General features: G+C 35.1%; 2 protein-coding genes and 1 non-coding gene across 3 annotated transcripts; 2 read left to right on the plus strand and 1 right to left on the minus strand.

Moving 5' to 3' along the window:
* Positions 1–2,619: 2,619 nt before the first annotated feature.
* On the minus strand, positions 2,620–16,478 carry BGAL9 (beta galactosidase 9). The gene is made up of 19 exons (XM_011014467.1): positions 16,178–16,478; positions 15,734–15,829; positions 15,508–15,620; positions 14,686–14,752; positions 13,856–13,948; positions 13,252–13,395; positions 12,935–13,023; positions 12,096–12,201; positions 11,605–11,692; positions 11,333–11,454; positions 9,702–9,905; positions 8,794–9,023; positions 8,244–8,359; positions 7,348–7,445; positions 5,994–6,104; positions 5,163–5,273; positions 4,416–4,621; positions 3,899–4,247; positions 2,620–3,129 (listed from the first exon to the last, which is right to left on the minus strand). Exons 1-19 carry the CDS (start codon positions 16,370–16,372, stop codon positions 2,992–2,994), a joined length of 2,676 nt encoding a protein of 891 aa, XP_011012769.1. The 5' UTR covers positions 16,373–16,478; the 3' UTR covers positions 2,620–2,991.
* A 142-nt stretch (positions 16,479–16,620) lies between these two features.
* On the plus strand, positions 16,621–16,694 carry TRNAV-AAC (transfer RNA valine (anticodon AAC)). The gene has a single exon. It is a non-coding gene; the product is annotated as a tRNA-Val (tRNA).
* A 1,436-nt stretch (positions 16,695–18,130) lies between these two features.
* Positions 18,131–19,757, plus strand: LOC105116950 (F-box/kelch-repeat protein At3g06240-like). The gene has a single exon (XM_011014466.1). The coding sequence runs from the start codon at positions 18,206–18,208 to the stop codon at positions 19,289–19,291; it is 1,086 nt and encodes a 361-aa protein (XP_011012768.1). The 5' UTR covers positions 18,131–18,205; the 3' UTR covers positions 19,292–19,757.
* The last annotated feature ends 267 nt before the right edge of the window (positions 19,758–20,024 follow it).

Here is a 20,024-nt window from a genome sequence, read left to right on the forward strand (position 1 = left end):
ATTTGTAATTAATAAGTATGTTTGTGATGCACGCAATATTGTATTCATTAATTATTACTAAAAGATCAATGATAATTTAGGAATCAATCATAGTTATTGTTTTGGTAAGTTCAAGTTGACATGAAATTTTAATATTCAAAATAGATTCCTCTATGTACATGTATTTATGGCAATTTTATATGTGAAAATTATGTTGTGTTATAAATATGGATGCAAATTGGTTTAATGATCTATTTGATGACGAGTATGACAATGTTATAAACAATGTTGTTCGTTATTTTTCAAATGGTTTTGGTGGTACAAGTACTGGAAGTGGTTTTGGATGTAGCAACAATATTAGTAATAGGAACAATACAGATGATGATGATGATGATGATGATGATGATGAAGACGATGTAAATAAGCACGATGATGATGAGGAAAGTGATTTGTTCTAGCTTACAGAGTGTGATCGCAATAAATTATTATTATGCACAACTACATCACTGACATTGTATTATAATAATTATATTTACAAAGAACCATGTATGATTTCATTAAATACAGTAATGAGATGGTTGAATGAAATTTAAATAGACATTGGGTATGTTGTTTTAACATGTTTTGAATGGATGTAGACACATTGCACAAATTTTATGTTGATTTGAAAATGTTGTATGAGCTAAAGCAGTATAGAAGAATGAGTGTTATTTAGAAAGTAGACATATTTCTCTATACTTTAGCTCTAAGAGCTTCAAACAGGGAAGTTCATGAGAGATTTCAATATTTAGATAAAACCGTAAGCAGATATTTCAATGAAGTTCTTAGATCAGGATGCTTGCTAGCTTTTGATCTTTTCAAACCGGTATATCCATAATTCTCAATAACACCAATGAAAATTGCAATGAATCCAAGATATATGCCAAATTTTAAAGTGAAAAATACTTTATTTAAGTTGTTAAATAATTAAAAAGGTTACAAATAATTTTTTATAGTACATTTAAATTGATTTATAAACTTTTTTTTTTGTAGAATTGTATTTGAGCAATGCATGTAACACATGTATGTGTTTGTGTATCACAAGAAAATCAAATATCATTTATTAGTAGAAAAGATGTACCCACTCAAAATATAATAGCATCATGTAGCTTTGATATGCAATTTACATTTGTTGGGGCTAGGTGAGAAGGTAGTGCACATGATATAAGAATATTTCTTAAGGCAATTGACAATTCAAATATAAGATTTTCAAAGTCACCAGAAGAAAATACGAGTGTTGCTCAGTTTGAATAATTTTATTTTTTGTCTGCAATAGAAAATAAGTTTTAAGCTATCATTATCTTGATGGAGAAAAGTATTATATCGTTGGTTTGGAATATCCAAATGAGTATTGTTACTTGGAGCTATATAGAGGTGAGAGATATCATCTTTTAGAATTTTATCAACGGGGACAACCGCAAAGTCGAGAAGAAATATTCAACTGTGTCTATTTATCGTTACGATGTGTAATAGAATGTACATTTAAAGTTTGGAAGAAAATGTGGAGAATCTTGTAAAACATGCTTGTGTTTTTTTATAAAACACAAGTTTAAATTGTTGTCATATCAATGACATTACATAACTATATTCGAAGGAAGTCAATTCAAGATATTGCATTTAACAAATTCGATTATCATCCTAATTTTGTTTTTACTGATAATTTAACTAATATGATTCCACAATTACAAATATATGGACACTAAAAGGTTTCGCTCATGGATTACATTCATGAAGATATTACAATAAGTTTGATGGGACGATAATGTTTATTTTTTTAATAAAAATAAATAACTTTTTTTATGCTGATTATTATTTTTACTAAATGTTATTTTTTCTATTAAAATAAATAATAAATTAATTTATGTTTTTTTTAGTCATTTTATATATAACGACTCCCAAACATAATTTTAACCAAATATATCATATCATGATTTTAAATAAAAAAATTCAAATCATAATTTTAACCAAACACATATTTTAAGTGAATTAACAACAATAAAAATAATTTTTTTAAATTACAACCATAATAATTATTATAAAATCCAATATACTCATGACGGCCAACTTGACGGTGCCTTAAATGCACGTCCATTCACAGCACCCAACTGGCGTATAAAAACCCATGCTGTTAAGGCTTCTGAGAAGCCGAAGCCCCCACCCTAGGAAGCAAGGAGCATTGTTGATGAGCCCCAGAGTGAACGCAAGCCAGTACTGGTGCGAGGAGCAAGCTGATGGCTAACATGGAGGGAGGTCGAAAACGAAGCGCCTGGACCTAGGAAATGAACGAATAAAGGCTCCAATTTGAAGCCAAACAAGGCAGATGAAGGGGAGGGAGGGGGAGCGAGAGGGAGAGGGAGGGGGAGAGAGAGAGACTGAAGCTATTAACAAAGAAAGAACAAGCCCACTCAAGCTGCATGAGCAAGCTATGTCACGCCAAGCTGCCTTCACCCCTCCTCCAACCACTCCCTCAGAAAAGAAGCCAACAAACCCAGCCAGAATGAAACCTAATCTCAACCAAAGCCTAACAGCAAGCATGTCAAGAAAAGCATGAATTGATACAACTGTTTTGGTTAATAGGGAATTCTCTCTAGGTCCATAGTGAATCTTCCATGGGTTTTAGTGTCTTTTTTTTGTAATGCTTGTTCACATTTAATGTTTAGGGTCTGCCAACAATCAAGTTATTCAATAAGCCCCAGATTTCTAATTCCCAGTCCACAACCAGGATTTTTGAAACATCATTCAACTTTGTGTATAGCTTATTTACATATAAAATGACATCATACTTAGACGAAGGAACTGAAAATGGAGAATCCTAAAGCATGGCCTCTGGCATGACAAGCCTGTAGCCATTGACATAAAGCAGTTTGCTGTCAGCTCACTCAGGAAATGTAGGCAGGTTTGGATTAAGTTTAAAAATGCCAGACTTCGAGGTCGGAAGCCTTAGGTTGTCAAATATGCCAGAGGCTTGGGAGTTCAGTAGCGAGAGTAACCAATATTTGATGACGAGATGCATCTTGCCTCAACGGCCAATGTCTTGATAACCCCGCGGCATGGGTCTCCAAATACAGCATTCGAAATCGCAATATCACACTTATTTTTCCCCTGGCAAGCCTGCGTGAAAGGAATAAAGATAAAATCGCAGGGATAGACCACCGGAAAGACAACTTATCATTAAAATGTGAACTCTTCTAGTCCATGTAGTACAACTTGCACGTCTTGTGGAATTCCCAAAGCTATACAATGAAGAATGTTTCTTCTAAGGGTTCACATCTAACACATGCTCTTAGGGAAACATGTCAAGAGAATACTTATCAACAGTTATCCTATTTCTGGTTATTTGGAAAATCCAGTGGCCTGAGATTCATGGAAAAATAAAGGTGTAAGAGATTTTATAAATTTTCAAACATGATTTTATTGACGAGTGCTCTAAAGGTGCATTTTAAAATTTCCCCCGCTCATGAATATGGGCAAAATACCAATCCAAGAAATTTCATTTATTTATAAAAGGAAAAAAAGTTATGCTGTTCCCACAAAGAAGAACAGGAAGGTGAACTTCAGCCAAATAAATCAATGGATAGAGAGTGAAATACATGCCATTCAAGTGTTGGCACTCACTGTGTCCTCCTTTCTAACTGTTTAAACACCTCGACATGCAGTTCTAAGAATTTCAAGTTTTATGCCACTCAAGGACAACAGTCAACTAGATGTTTAACATTCTTGACCAAGTTTGAAAATTCCAATTTTATAACTTGCATAGAAATATCTACCATGAAGTAGCTGTCATGTGCTTGTGTTCTTCAATACATATTCTCAGCACCAAAAGAGCTTGACATTTAGAATGAAAATAACCGGGTTCAAAAAGTTGTGTTGGAATGTTTACCTCAGTGACCACAGAAGAAGAATTGGAGGCATGGCAGTTGCCCCTAGAAAACTTCTGGCAGCTACCTTTAGGAGTTCCATAGCTAGCAAATTCTATTGAGGACATTATATGCCCATCTTGACACTTCAAGCGCATTTCTGGTGTCATATCATTGCGTGATATATTCCCACCAGTTAAATCTGCCCGGGACCACTTCCTGAGAGGTGGATAATGGGACTCTGACACCTGAGCACAAATCACTTTTGCTGACCGTAACTTAACTGAAATCTCAAATGGATTCCCTCCTGTTTCCTCAAACAAGACTAGTAGATTGTTTGATGCCTCTAACCATGCCCGAGGGACATGGTACCTGGACATAAACCAATAACAGCAAATGTCATTAAAACCATGATTTTTCGTTGCTATTGTCAAATTGTAGATGCAAAACATGGTAAATAATTTATACAAGGGAAGCAAGCGTAGCTCCATCATGCACATACACACAAACTGATACACAGCATGTCTGAGGAAAAGTTACCAGGTTTGAGTAGGATTGCCACAATTTGTTCTACACTTTCCAGAATTGTAGGCTCCACGATAATCACAACTTCCGCATCCATCTTTTGGAGAAACCACTGTCCAGTATCTTCCTATGTGGTGACCATTGACCCATGCCTGGCCCTTTCCCATGCTTCCCAAATCAAGAGCAACTGGGTCAACCCCGGATGGTGCATCGAAGAATGTCTTCATGAATTGAGAGAAAAAAAAAAATTATTTTAGACTAAGAGTAATATGCATGACATTATATAATCAGCATCAGCTGTGTGTGTGTTCCTATCATTGAGGATATTTGTTAGTCACTTGTGAATACCAACTTCAACTTAACTAATTAATATTTACAGTACTAGATAAAATGGGACCAACAATCAGTTTATCCAATCCTCTATAAGCAAATGGGTCAACCCCAGATGGTGCATCGAAAAATGTCTTCATGAATTGATAGAAAAAAAATATTATCTTAGACTAAGAGTAATATGCATGACATTATGCAATCAGCATCAGCTGTGTGTGTGTTCCTACCATTGAGGTTATTTGTTAATCACTTGTGAATACCATCTTCAACTTAACTAATTAATATTTTATATTAATATTTACAGTACTAGATAAAAGGGGACCAACAATCAGTTTATCCAATCCTCTATAAGCAAAATCAGTAAAGAAATTAACTTACAAATGTTCCACATAATAGCTTTCATGGTCGAATACCATAAGATATTAGCCTTACCTTATACCAGGTAAATGTGGATGGAGTAGCATCAACTGCCAAATCAGACCATTCAAACTTTTCATTATCGCCTGTGCTGTAAACTTTAAGGAACTCACCCTTAAGCCCAACCTTTATAAGAAATAAACTCAGTCTTCTACCTTTAGGAGAAAGAAAACATCATGCACTTTGTTGCCATAACGAAAGAATCAAATCAGATGTGGAAAATAACATAATTGACAGAAAGGAGCAAGAGCTACATAATTTAAAAGTTGTGCCACTGCAAGTATCAAGTCTATTTAGTTTTGATGTACTAAAGGTAATGCATTGGTGTTTTCCTTTTAACTGTACATCCATGTATGTTCTTCTGCTTCACATTTCTCCATCGAACTCACTTAATTTAATAGATAAACAAACTCAAAGAGCAAGATATATGCAGTACTATAGTCAATATACACACGGGATTCTATTTCAGTATTTCAGTTGAAAACCAAGGATGCCAGGCCCCAGCAGTTAGACATTGATCGTATTTTTCTGAGCTCAAGACATCAACATAAGCAATTGACTTCTGCTCTACCCTCAGCCATGTCTTTGCCTTGTATGACATGTGGACATGCTGACTGACACTCTAGAACCACTCATATTCCATAAGATTTTAGAACTTGATGAACAAACCTATTGCTACAGGGACAACTTAGCAGATAACAGCAAGGATTTCAGTTGCCTAGTAATCCAAGTAGTTTTAAAATCAAACAAATAACAAAAAATATGGTATGAAATTTACCAAATACATGTTTTCATTCATTTGCAAAATGAAACTGCAGAATGTCGAACAAAATCACCAAAACATACCTGGTAAGTCCATAATAAGTTTGAGAGGTCTAAATCCCCATTCTTAAATCCAGTAAGCTTAATTTGACCTTTAAAGCCTGCTCCATCTCTTTCTAAGAAGGCACCGTAATTCTGTATCATCAATTCAAATCATAGGGCAGAGGATATGGAATTAGTAATACCAGACCTAAGGAGACAGGCAACATACAAAACTCAATGTGCAGCTAAAAAAACAAGTTAACTAAGATGCTACAAAAGGACCTTAGCGAGCCTATCATCTGCCATTACAATCCAACATAATCTGTTCTGCTCAAAATTTACAACTCACATGAAATCAAAGCAAATAACTGAGGAGAGAACAGAGAATTCATATTCACAAATCACAAACTAGGTAGTGTGTTTGTAATATCAATCCAATTAAGGGTAGGTAATTTGAAGATATTTTACATGCCACATGGAGTATAAATGTAGAAAAATGTGGAAATCACAAATTTAACCTGCCCCTTGCCTGGGAGTAAGAAAAAATAAAAAATAAACAGAAAGTTACTGCTCTAAAATATAATCTCCATGAATTAAAAGGAGATATAAGGATTGGAAAAGCTCAGATTCGTCAAATAAAACAATATTCATTAAGAGGTTCAAGCTTCAAATGTCCCAGCTTTTAATGAGAGTAAAAAGGGGAGAAGCGCTTTTCTCCCACAAAGAACAAGAAGTAAGAAACATGGAAATCCCAAAAGATGATGATAGCATGGAAGAGTGTATGGCAGCTTCAAGCTCATCAATGAATACCTGGGCTTACTTTTGGGGCACAAGGGAGATTCTTTTAGTGATCTTGCAGCTTAAAGTTCATTAATAAATATTTTTCATTTTGAAACATTTTCCAGCTGAATCTCAAATCATCTCCTTAGTAAGAACTAATTAAGTTAATTGAACACAAAGTGCCCTGGGGGGTTAGTTCCTCAAGGCTACAACTGTTAAACACTTCCTTACCTATGATCTCCTCATAGAACTACGAGTGACATAAAACTAGATTCCTTGTGTTTTTTCTAGGGAAATAATTTAACCTATTTTCAGGAAATTAAGAAACAAATGAAATATTTTCTATCTAGAGATGAGAAACAATGCCTTTATTTCTCTTCTTCTTCATGATATAAGCCCTTCATGTTCCTACAGTCATTCTAGAAGAGCAAAACAATTGCAAAAAATCTAATTTTAAGGTAAAATATTTGAGGGATGTCATCATTGTTTCCTGTAATAGCACCAGCGACGCAGGCTAAACCAATAGGCCATAAAGCATCTTCAAGAATGTTATTGGTCTACACAATTAATTGAATACAACAACCTGATATTGGCAAGAAGATACAGGATATTTTACCTGCAATCCAACTGTCTGAGACAACAACACTAACTCATTGTATCCTTTCTGAAACTGAACTGGCTGGACCGCCTTGACCCAATGACCAACCACACTGCCTTAACTTCCACGAGATATTCCAGCATGAATGTTAGAAAATAACAGGTTAGGGAGGCATTGAGAATATAAAGACAGCAAGCATTATAGGCAGTGCCTATGATAGAAAGCAATAATTTTTCTTTTTACTCAAAGAAGCAGTCATAAAAATGCTGTAGCAGGCGGGAACCTACAAAATTTCATGAAACATCTCTAATTTGCAAGAAAAAATTGCTTTCAATCTTGGTGTGGATTTCTGGTAGAATTGATGCAAAAGTAAATCTAACGCCCATGACTTTGCTACAAAGACCACACATGCTGGAGCCAGTTGCCCTGAAAAAATTGAAATTTGTTTCACCTTTTCCCAATAACCATGTTATGATTAGGAAAATGTAATGCTCCAGGACAACTTCCAACAAATCAGGAAAAATATCTTAAATGAATTTCAATCTCTTTCAGCATATGTTTAACCACTGAAACCCCCTTTTCATAAATGAAACAAATAATCAATGATTTAAAAATGGGTCATATAACAGAGGTTTGATAGGCTACACATTCTGCCTATGCTTCAAATGCATTCTTAACAGTTTCCTCAAAAACAAACATCAGCTAGTCTATTAAATAAGGACAACTAGGGTTTATTATAAAATCATTTATACTCTTGGAAAACATTTCCTGGCTGAGTTTGCAGAACTTCACCACTAGGATGAAACAACATAGAAAGAACAAAGAAGAAATGAAGCGAACAAAAGGAAAAAAAATACAAACACACTCATGGTTATGTAGATGGATGCACTTATATATGAAGGATAATACAATACCTGTAAGTTGGCCATTGATAAATACACGCAACACATCACGCATGCTATCTACTGAAACTGCAGGGCTGACTTTATTTTTCTCCCAAAATGCAATGTCGTCATCAGAAACATATATTCTGCATTTCACGAAAGCATTTAATTGAGCAGGCATTACTTACATGAAAATTATATAAAAAAATGAACCTGTTAAGTACACAATGCGTTCAATTGACAACCTAAGGTGACAGAACTCAAGCATTGAAAGCTCAGTCGTAAATATTGAGTTACTTATGATGCTAAATGTTGATTGAATTCACCCGAATAACTAGACCTAGTTTTTTTTTTAAACAAGTTGTGGAACGATAACACAGCCTGGTCATGGTAAATTTATTTTAGATTTCAGCTTGCTAAAGCCTTGTTATATGATGTTACTTAAGGTAACTGTATTGGACAAATGAAATGCATAGCTCTATTAACACAACAAATTATATATCATGTCCAGCATACTGCATTTCTTGTTTTCTACAAAGAATAATACTTTTACATCCATATTCAAGACAGAATGATGCACCTTGTGAAATACCACAGATAGTCAGACTCATCCTTTGTCACATTCAAATGCTCCAATATGCCTTTCACAGTAAAATTCTCCTCACTCCACAAAGTAATTGGCTCTTTGGCAGTCAGCCAGGATGTTGATTGTGGAGAATCTTCATTCTGAACAATGAATTGTGGAAGTAGAGAACTGTTTGAAAGAGGCAAAACAAACTCCACAGTCTTGATATGAGTCTGTGCCGCAACCTGATTTTATGGGGGGAAAAGGAAAGAATTAAAAGAACAGCTTCAAACATCTACCAGACATCCTTTTCTCAAAAATACAAAGGTAAAAAAACCTAAAATCTCATAAAGTCGAGTCATATAAAATATTCTTTAAAAAACATAGAAAGGGATGGATGTCAGGGTTTCAGGGTTTTCACAATAATAAAAATGGAATTTCTTGGTGTTTGGAGCGGGGGAAGCATGAGCCAAATGCTTCTATCCAGAAGGATGCAATTATCTGGACAATTAAACAGCTAACTTGAGAAATATTTCAAACTTTTTCATTTTGCAATTTGTTTTTTTGGTGAAACATTGTACAAGAGCTGTAACAATATTTAGTTTCAAAGGCATTCCTTTGCATAAATTATTCAGATCAAATTTATGATGAAGGACTGTAATCTTCAGATTTTTTATGAGCATGATTTGACTTCAGCATGGAATTGTACAACTTGTGAAAAGAACAAACATTCCCAGGCATAGGAGAGTATAGATGTGAAGTTATAGGACTGGTGCATTAAAATGTCTAGCGAACATATAGCAAATAAAGGCAAAATACATTTACAAGTGTCCACAGTCCACACAAGAGTGAATCATATTTATATTTCAGACAAGTGTCTAATTTCCCAAATGTATGCATTATCCTAAATATAAGAACCAAACCTTGGCCGTGTTGAAGACAGTATTTCTGCAGTCTGGTAATATACTCACTGACCATGGAGGTAAAGTAAATGATTGACCAAGGAATCTCACAGTAGCTGCTTGACGTTCATCTATATTAGCAAGAAATGCAGAGCACATGCTTTGACTTCCATACTGAGAGAAATTCATGCCTTGAATGCTTAGACTTCCACCGTACACATGTGCCTGAATAGTTTTTTTGTTCAATAAAGCTCAAAACCATTGACTAGATAAAACAAGTAAAACTGCCAGTAAAGTAGCGTAGAGATCACACCCAATCACATGCAAAATGGAAAAATGGCAAAGGTTCTTCATTCAGAGCAAAGAATGATTATGTAGCTCTATTTATCTAAACACTTCAAGCTTCAAATGGTTGGCATGAGTTAAGGAGTTCACAATATTTTCTGAATAGCATTTTCTTTTTGTTAACATGAATTTGGAGTCGGACAATGGTGGGATTTCAGTAATTTATCTCATTTCTGGCTTGTAGGATAACTGTTTCAAAATATGTCCTCATGTCGATTCATCTAATGCAGCCCTAAACAAAATAGAATCATTCAAAATCCATGCAACATCCATATATTCATGAGATTTCTAAGGGTAAATTGCACCATCCTTCCCTAGGTGGAGGTTAAACTTAGGATGTCCTGACCTTCTAAGATATTACATTGACTTGAAAATACAAGGGCAGGTGCCAGCGGGAATAGTGTTAGAAATGGTGATGCTTGTTTCATAGGGATCTGTTGGATCAGGTTTAAAATGGTGAAGGTGATGATGCTGGTGAAACTGATACCTGGTATTTCTTATGCATCCTCCACATATAGTAACATAGATGAGGTAGGTACAAGGGTTGAAGACAGCAATGAGAATACCATCCACTAGACAACTCTGACATGAAGAAGAATCCTGTATTCAGGCTTTGGAAAACGATTCTAAAGAATGGAAAATCATTAGGTTTGAAGGCAGCATTGAGAATAACATCCACCTCACAACTCCACATGAAGAGAAATCCTGTATTTAGGTTTTTGAGAAAGATTTTAAATGATGATAGAATCTCAACTCCCTTTGGTAGGAAGAAAGTGTGTTAATAAGGCTTACTGTGTAATAAAATATTATAGGGGATATGTTTAAGAAGACTCACTGATGCCATAAATAAATCCATGGATTTATTTGTCATTTTATTAATTTCAGAATTTCGTAATTATTTATGTCATAAGAATTTAGGTCTATCCCTTTTCTATCTTTTTCCTTCAATTGTTCCCTTAGTTCTACATTTGATTGTCTCAATTACCTTAGCAATTGATCTAGAACAACAATCTACATTTGATTGTTGATAAATTGCAAAGGCAATTGAGACAATACCAGAAGAATCAGGACACTTTTTCTCCCCAACTTTCTGAATTGGTGCATATTGAAACCAATGCCCTCAAATTAATGCAATTGTGGGCACCACAAGTTGCAAACTAAAGGAGCTCCATCAGTCATGCCACAACAAGACCTATTCATCTTTTTTTATTTATTTCGCTCAGAAATGGTGTGACCATATCAATCCATGGAAATAACAACCTCAAACTATTCATGTGTGAAAAACCAAAAAAAAATACAACACAAACCTCTTGTTTTGGTCCCAGTTTTATATATTGAGCTGAATCTGCAGCAACTAGAGCAGGTTCACAAAGCTTTATGGCAGCATGCAAATCTTTCAAATGCCCCCACTTGGGCTCGCTCAACAAACCTAGAAGAAGAGCAAAACAGGTTCATTAATTACCTGAAATAAGAAGATTAATAATTATAGTTTAGCGTGCACAATGGATTTATGTGCAACTAAGGCAAGTTACTAAAGCCTCAGTGGAAAAAAGGTTGCCCAATGATTAACTTCACCTACCATATTCATCAAGTGGAGCATCATAGTCATAACTAGTTATATAGAATGGGCCCCCAGAAGTCCGGCCGAAGTTTGTTCCACCAAAATACTGCAGCCAAGATGGAAACTTGTCAAGATGCAGCAGGTGCACATCAATGAGGACAATGATTTCTAATCTTTTAACCTAAAAATATAGTTGATATACATCATGATGCCTGTTACTGAAAAAAACCATGGAAATTGCTGGTTAACAACTATTGCTAGGAAATGACTCCTAGATCATAGAAAGCATTCACTGATGCTTTGGCAGTTCAGAACTTAAGAGTCACTCCCACTCATATGTCTTTTTCCAGACCCACTGCCAAAGGAATTCAAGTTTGGCCCCTAAATTGAACACTTTCCAACAAATTGCATTGCATAATGGGTTCCCAAAGCATTTCCTACAGACATCTACTTTACCATGCATGTTTTGGTAAGTCTAAATTAGCAGTCATTTCAGCAATATACTTTACCATATAATAATTCTGGAAACTCCCTCCACGTTGAAAAAAGCGTGCAACAGCAAAGGCAAGGTCTTCAACAGGCCTGTGAGGCAATCTTCCACCCCAAGTTGTATACCTAGAAAAACCAACCTAAAATGATTAACACTACCAGTAAACTATAGCAGTATGCATTTATGAAGTGAAGCTGGAAAAACTGAGGTTTTGAAATGAAAACAGTTTGAATTAGCAATGATATGAAACACAAACATGCACAAGTTTAGCATGCCTCAAGATATGAAATCAAATTATCTCTGCAAGCACATTTTAGGCTACAAATGTGACCCACGCCCTAAGAGAGAGCTGTTTTGTGGGGTTTGATTGTGGTGGAAAACAGCATTTATCAAATGTCATCTAAATCATAAATTCCACCCTATCCCCACCACCAAAAAAATTGAACAAAAGAAAAGAAAAGAACAAACAAAAGAGAAATGAACACAAAGTTTACTTGGTTATTATTTCTTAGTCAAGAACTCTACTCTTAATAAGAATATAAGCTCAGAAGCCCAGAAAGACACTTAAGGTTACATGCTCCCGTTTATGCACAATGCAAGGAAATATTTCACTGCAACAAAGGTTGGCCTTCCATTGTGAATCTGTAGCATATGTCTTCGTATCATTTCTCTGACCATAGGCTTTTAACCAGTATATACAGAACAACTCATCAGCCTGCCTCAATATTTGATTCTAGTCATACATGTCATGGTATTTATAAATACAAATTTTCCAAGTCAAAAACACAAAAAAAAAAATGACATCAAACAAATTAATTTCCATACTGTGCTAAATTGAATCGTAAGGCTTGGCCATACCATCCATCCCAATCTTCAGTCCAAAATATTGGTTTCTTAGGGGAATTTGGTTTAAAACCATCACAATAGTATCCATTGCATGCATCTATCTGCGTAAAAGTAAAAAACAAATATAAGATGGCTGGAAATTAACAATTCAAAGTCTCTTGGCCTTCATATTATCAAGTCTCAAAACTGGATAAACCAGTTGATTTCAATAATTTCAGATTCTCCTTTTATTGTTCCTGACCAACAAGCTTGAGCATTATTTATATCGCTAAGAAATTTAATTTAAAGAAATTTACTGCTGTAGCAATCCTTAGTTGATGAGTTCTTACAATGTTTTCTGGAGCATCAGTTTGCTTGCACATCACCCATGGAACCCCAGCGTCAAGTGCTAAAGCCATTCCAGCAGCCCATTTCATGTATTCCTTCCCTCCCTGGCCAAATGAGTGCTCAATATTCCCATATTCGTTTTCAATCTGTCAAAAAAATTTCTAGTTATCACATGTTAATTAAAAAACCACAATAGTTTTGGGAGCATTGAATTGAGCAGGAACTGAATTTAACATGATTGATCAAAACCCCCAGACTGTATTATCTCTGCTGGAATTTGTGACAATGGTCACAATAAGTTTCATAGCCGAAAATAATGGCCTCCAAAGCCTGCCCGCCCAACAATCCCTCCTTCCTCACATTCATGTCATGTTTCTCTCACAGTACCTGAGAACACAAATACCGCCCACTGGCAGGAATGAGATATCACCTCTTAGGCAATATCCATTTATTGTGCCAGATTCTTCAACTCAATGAGATGACAGATATGTGTGAATTAACGTGATTCTTATAAGCAAAATAAAACCACAGAACTTGTCCAAAATAGAACAACATTACTCTAAAAGCTAAACAGATTGGACAAAGAAACTCAAAATTGTATACAACCTGTAACATGATGATTGGACCACCTTGCCAAGATAATAGCATTTCCTCTCTCATCAGATCTACTATCTTTGTAACAAACTTCTGCATCTCTTCCTGTAAATGATACAGATATCATCAGCATCAGCATGTTATGCTAACCTCTACAATCTAAGACTCGTGGCTCAATTTCAACAATTTTACTGTTAGCATGATGATATTATTTACAATCCCCCATCTAACAAGATTCTTTCACTAAGTTGTGGTACATGTGACCCATATAAATAGTCCAAAGAAATAATAATAACTTTCCAGGGGTTAGGTAGAGGTTAAATAAAAAAAAAAAGATAATAAGAAATTAGTTAAAGGTTTAAAAACTGCAAAAATAGATGCCTCAAAGATTAGATAAGTAAAGAGGAGACAATAGAAGGTCAATGAATTATTGGATGATTTGGTGTTGCGTGAGTCAAAAGGCATGGATACATGGGTAAAGGCACAATGGTTGACATTAAAGGAAAAATAATGAAAGGAAAGCAACAGGGAAAAACTGTTTTCCCCGCATTTTTATGATGGAGTTTGCTGATATTTTCATGATACTCCTGTGGCAAAATGACACTTGAGAATGCAAAGGGCAAGTAGCAAAGGTAGTACAAGGCTCTATGATGAAGGTTGCTGATATTTGTATGATACTCCAGTGACATCACCAAATATGCATTACCACTAGAGATCTTAAATGCTTAAAACATGATAATAAAGGATACATTTTATGCAAGTTTAAGGAACTATGATATCTCCTATTCAGTTTAAAGAAGCAACATAAATCTGCAGTATAAATGCTCATAGCTCCAATGTACCTTAAAAGGAGCATTATCTGTTCTAAAGACTATGCCGGGGACATCTCGCAACCACACTGGGAAGCCCCTGCAATATTTTGTCAAATAACAGCATAAATCAATTTAAGTTTTTAACAAAAATGACCATCCTTTGCATTACACTACTATTTTCTATCCAGTGAAATTATACCCTGATTACTAGTTGCTACTTTTAGAGCCATTACCACTATTCCACAGTGGCTCAAAACTTTGTCTCTCCACTGACTTGTTTGGCAGAGACAACGAAAGGTTTATATTTATTGAGTTTCAACAGACAATAACCATATGCTATGTTCTTAAGCTTTAAAAGGGAGGAGCCATACCATATATGGACTTAAATTCTTTAATTCCATCTGATTGTTCAGCAGTATGCCCCCCCCCCTCTCCCTGCCATCAAGGTTTTCTTGCATTGAGCTGAGGAAATGTGCATTCCATCTCTTACTCATAAATATCTTTGTTTTCTTATTCCTCTTCTTTTTTTTCCGACAAGAATTAAAATTTTCTATCTTACACACATCAGCATCAATGCAACACCATCACCTTGATGCTTACATATAATCAGTACGACAAATAGATTCAATGATATCATAGGGGAAAATGGCAAAACAAATATACATGCTCTATAAAAGAAGTAAGCATTTTAAGTCTTTATGCACTATCTTATCTGCAAAGCATCTAGCAGACGATGGGAATCAAAAAAGAATACTACAAAAATAAAACGAGCATGATATCAAAGAGGCAAGATAAATAAAAGACAAAAAAGGCCTTCAATTTAAAAAAAACAATGAAAAAGAAAGGTGAGACCCGAAATTCCACTCGGCACAAACATAAGGGCCTATGCGAAGATGAAGATAGAGTCCACTTTCACCCACTAGCTTCACAAACTTTACAAGATCATAGCTCCCTTCAAAGTAATACTGGCCAAGAAAATAACAAAAAAAAAATAAAAAAACCATTTAGTATCAAGTTTCACAGAGTGATAAAATAACAAAAAAACTGGAAACTGTCATAAACAATCAACCAGGCTCACCTGTCCTTTAACTGGCTCATGCCCGCCCCAAAATACATAAGTTTGAACTACATCTGCTCCACCTTCCTTACTTTTTTCAATCAAATCAGGCCACATCTGATATTACGCGAAAAACACACACTATAATAATCTGATAACTTGAATAAATAAACAATTAAACAAGAACAAATTAGCTAATACAAAATTAACAGAAGCACGCACGCACGCATCATCGCACATTTATTTATCAATTTCTCCTGTAACGCACATTTGTTTTCTCTTTCAACATTAAAACGAAGAATCTCCAAATCTCTTATAAAATTAATTTTTATTCTCAAATTCTAGGTCAGGTAGCATTAAAATAGCCTTAATTTATCTCATCAGTGTATAATTAAGAATTAACCTGGTTGAAACACAGAATTTTGAAGCAACATGGCGAAAGAGAAGAGGCAGTTTATGTTATACCTCGGGAGTGGCGCGAGGATAGTGGATTCCGGCAGAGATGAGCATGCGGCGGCGGCCGTCGATGATGAGAGCACGGTGATCGTAAGTAACATTGAACGGTTCGAAAAAGTTGGAAGATATGAGGGTGAATTGGATAATTAGATGAAAAGAGAGAAATTGAAAGAAGGATATTTTAAGTCTTGAAGAAATCATCATTTTTTTTTATTTTAATTTTTTGAGAGGAGGAGTGATGAGCAGAGCAGAATGTTATAGCTTTCAAGGAAGTTGAAAATTGGAGTGTAGTAGAAAGGAAGGACGATCCTTGGGACGTTGTACTTTGGAGTGTGGATTAAGGTGACACGTTGGCAATGACAAACTAACTAACGATCAGAAGGTAGTGACAGCTTATCCATCAGTCTATGTAATATATTAATGTTCATTATTAGTCGAAACGGTGCGAAACAGGTGTCGTGGTGTAGTTGGTTATCACGTCAGTCTAACACACTGAAGGTCTCCGGTTCGAGTCCGGGCGACGCCAGTTCTTTTATGTCAAATGCCTTTTCCAACGGAGATCATTTTCTGGCCCAACCCATTATTGCAAAGTCCTACGCCAATTTATTTAGATTTCATATTATTTCGATTTTATTTTTTTTTATATTTGAGATGGTTGTTTTAATTAATTTGTTTTTTTTGACAACTTCATTCTTCTTAACGAGTGTCACTAAATGAGAGTTCGAGGAGGAATGAGTATTTTTCTATAAAATTTAATTATTATTTTTTTATTACTATTTTTTTCCTTAAAAATATTTTAAAATTACTATTTATTTTTTAAATTTATCCATCAATATTAAATTAATTGGGTAGTTGAATTTCTTGATTGAACATAAACCTATAATATAATAAGTTACAAATTTAAAAAATTAACTCGAAATTAACTCGAAATTAAAAAATTTACTAAGGTTTGCTTGGTTTTTATTTTATTAAATTAATTAATCGAATGTAAATATTAAATGCTTACGTTATAGTATTTTGTTTGGTTAACTTTTCGAGTTGGCGTTCTGATGATATGTGTAACCTCTTTCAATTACTTGATTTACGTCAACAGGTCAACCAAATTCATTTTTTATTTTATATTTATTTAATTAAAAATTAAATTTTATTTGTTAATGAGATTTCTTAGTAATTTTAAAAACAACATGGGTTTTTTTTTGTTAAATTTAGCTTATTTTAAAAATTAAATTAAATTATTTGATTAAATATAAATATTACATCTTTACTTCATGATATTTTATTTAGTTTGTTTTTGAATTGATATTCAAGTAATACATGGTTTATCTAGGTTATTCAAATATTAAATTATTTTTGGGCTTTTTTTAATTTTAGCATCATCTAAATATTTTTTTATACTATAAAAAATTTTATCCGGCCTATATAGCACATCACGAAACATCTAACTAGAATTGAATCCAAGATACATGTTTTCATTGTAGCCGATGTACCATGACAGTATCAGACACAGAACAGTGTTTTTTCCACGAAGTATAAAGTAAAACTCTCCTAAAAAATAGTGTAGCGAGAACCTTTGAAATTTCCATTACCTTTTGTATAACATAATCGGACCCGTTGAGTTTTGACTGCTTCAAACACCAACACAACTATGTAATAACACCAACAAAAGAAGGGCAGTACACCACCTCACTTTCCTTGATGACCTTCTAGATTCCAGTTTTCTCTAATGTTGTAATTTTCTGACTGAACTGTTGCAGAAATAAAACGGAGCAGAAACTTCCTTGCAATATTATTATTATTGTTTTTGGTCCTGGTCCGATGACCTATTCAACAAACTACAAGCCTGAATCTAGAACTACAAGAAGGCCATGGCTATTGACTGGTTCATTCATAGGTCAAGTCAAATTGTTTTTTACTCATGGGAAAGGTCAAACTTCTACTTCAGATATAGCTGAAAACCATTGCTTAATAATGCTTTCATTATTCTAGATGAATCCTCCTCGAACAACTGTAAGGAAACCAAAATCAAGTTGAACAGCCATGTCAAAACTCCCCCAAGAAATCATTGTTGATATTCTCATCTATTTACCAGCCAAGTCCCTTATAAGATTCAAGTGTGTGTGCAGATCATGGCGGTCGTTAATCTCCGATCCTCAATTTGCCAAGTTGCATCTCAAAAGGGCATATGAAGACGAGAACATTAACCGTCAAAGGCTCCTCGTTGCTGCTGATCCTCTTTATTCTGTAGACTTTGAAGCAGCTAGTGATGGTGATAATGGCAATACATTAGTGAAGCTTCCTTATCCTAACGCAGAGAGTCATAACGACTCCTTCGCTGTTGGATTATTTCTGGGATCTTGTGATGGCATAGTATGTATACTTAATGAAGTTGATAATGTGGTCTTATGGAATCCATCAACTAGAGAGTCCAAGAAATTGCCAGGACCAAGTTCTTCTCTGCACAAAGATTTCTCGACTGGACTTGGTTATGATTCCTCTACTGATGATTACAAAATGGTAATTGCCTCTTCAGCTACTGCCAGTACTGGCTCTGATCAAATTATGGTTGAAGTCTTCACATTGAAAACCAATACATGGAGAACAGTTCAAGGCAGCCTTTCTGGTATCACCTTGGGAAGTTGCCATGGAGTATTTTGGAATGGAGCTCTGCTTTGGCTAGGGAAGCAAGAAAGTGGTGCTGCTCAAGATTTGGATGTTATTGTTCCATTTGATGTAGAAGAAGAGAAATTCATGGAGGCTGTGCCCCTTCCAAATCATTTTTATACAGCAGTTTTGAGCATCTCAGGAAATTGCTTGTGTGTTTTCGGAAAACTACAACCATTTGGAAGTTATTTTGAAGCATGGTTAGCAAGTGAATACTATGTCAAGACATCATGGAGAAGATTGTTTGCCGTCCCAGTTGACAAACTATATCTAGATTGTTATTCATCAGAGGTGTGGTTGACAAAGAAAGGGGAAGTTCTGTTAGACAATCACGGATGTCCAGGGATATTGACACTGTACCACCCAGTAGAAGATGCAAAAAAGTTGTTAAAGGTAGAGAATGATGGTGATCCGTTTTATGAATCGGCAATATATACAGAAAGTCTGGTTTCAATATGCTAATATCAGAATCTAGAATCTTAAGTATATGATCCAGCAAAATAAAGTTAAGAACCAGACCTTTTCTATTAATTCCTTTTTGTTTTTATTGCATTTCTGTCCTCCTCTTTTATAGGTTAATTTCAGAACACTGTTTCTTCTAGTGCATGCAATGCTGATTGATTGCCTAGCTACTATGTGTTGTAGTTAGCCACTTGGTTTTACAGTGAATTATATTACTTTCGTGCCTGTCTGGTGCATAAGGCGCTGCAATAGAGGTAAGTACCGGAGAATCCTCCTTTCAACCAGACCTCACTGTATAGAACTTGAAGGTGCCCGTGATGGTTATGAAGATATATATTGCAGAACATGAGCCTAAATCCCGACACAATAAGGAGAAAAATATCCCAGCTTTGGCATGGCTGTACAAACATTTCAATATACATGAGGCTTGTTGTTTGGGAACCTTAGCTTGCAATTTCTATACATCCACATGTTTCCGTTTTCTGAGGATGCTGTGTCTGTCAATTGAAATATACCTGCTACCTTCAGCATCATTTTTGGGACACTCTTATCAGCCAATCATCTCATATTCTACCTTCAGCATCATTTTTGGGACACTCATATCAACCAATCATCTCATATTAGTAGTCTAACGCTTGATCATTGAAAGGGATGGCAATGGAAGAGCTTATTTGTACGAGAAGAAGTCAAATGGTTTTACCCCCCTCTTGCGGTTTCAGTTTACACCTACCCT

Source organism: Populus euphratica, unplaced genomic scaffold (genome assembly GCF_000495115.2).
Source record: "Populus euphratica unplaced genomic scaffold, PopEup_1.0 scaffold1127.1, whole genome shotgun sequence".
NCBI classification, from domain to species: domain Eukaryota; kingdom Viridiplantae; phylum Streptophyta; class Magnoliopsida; order Malpighiales; family Salicaceae; genus Populus; species Populus euphratica.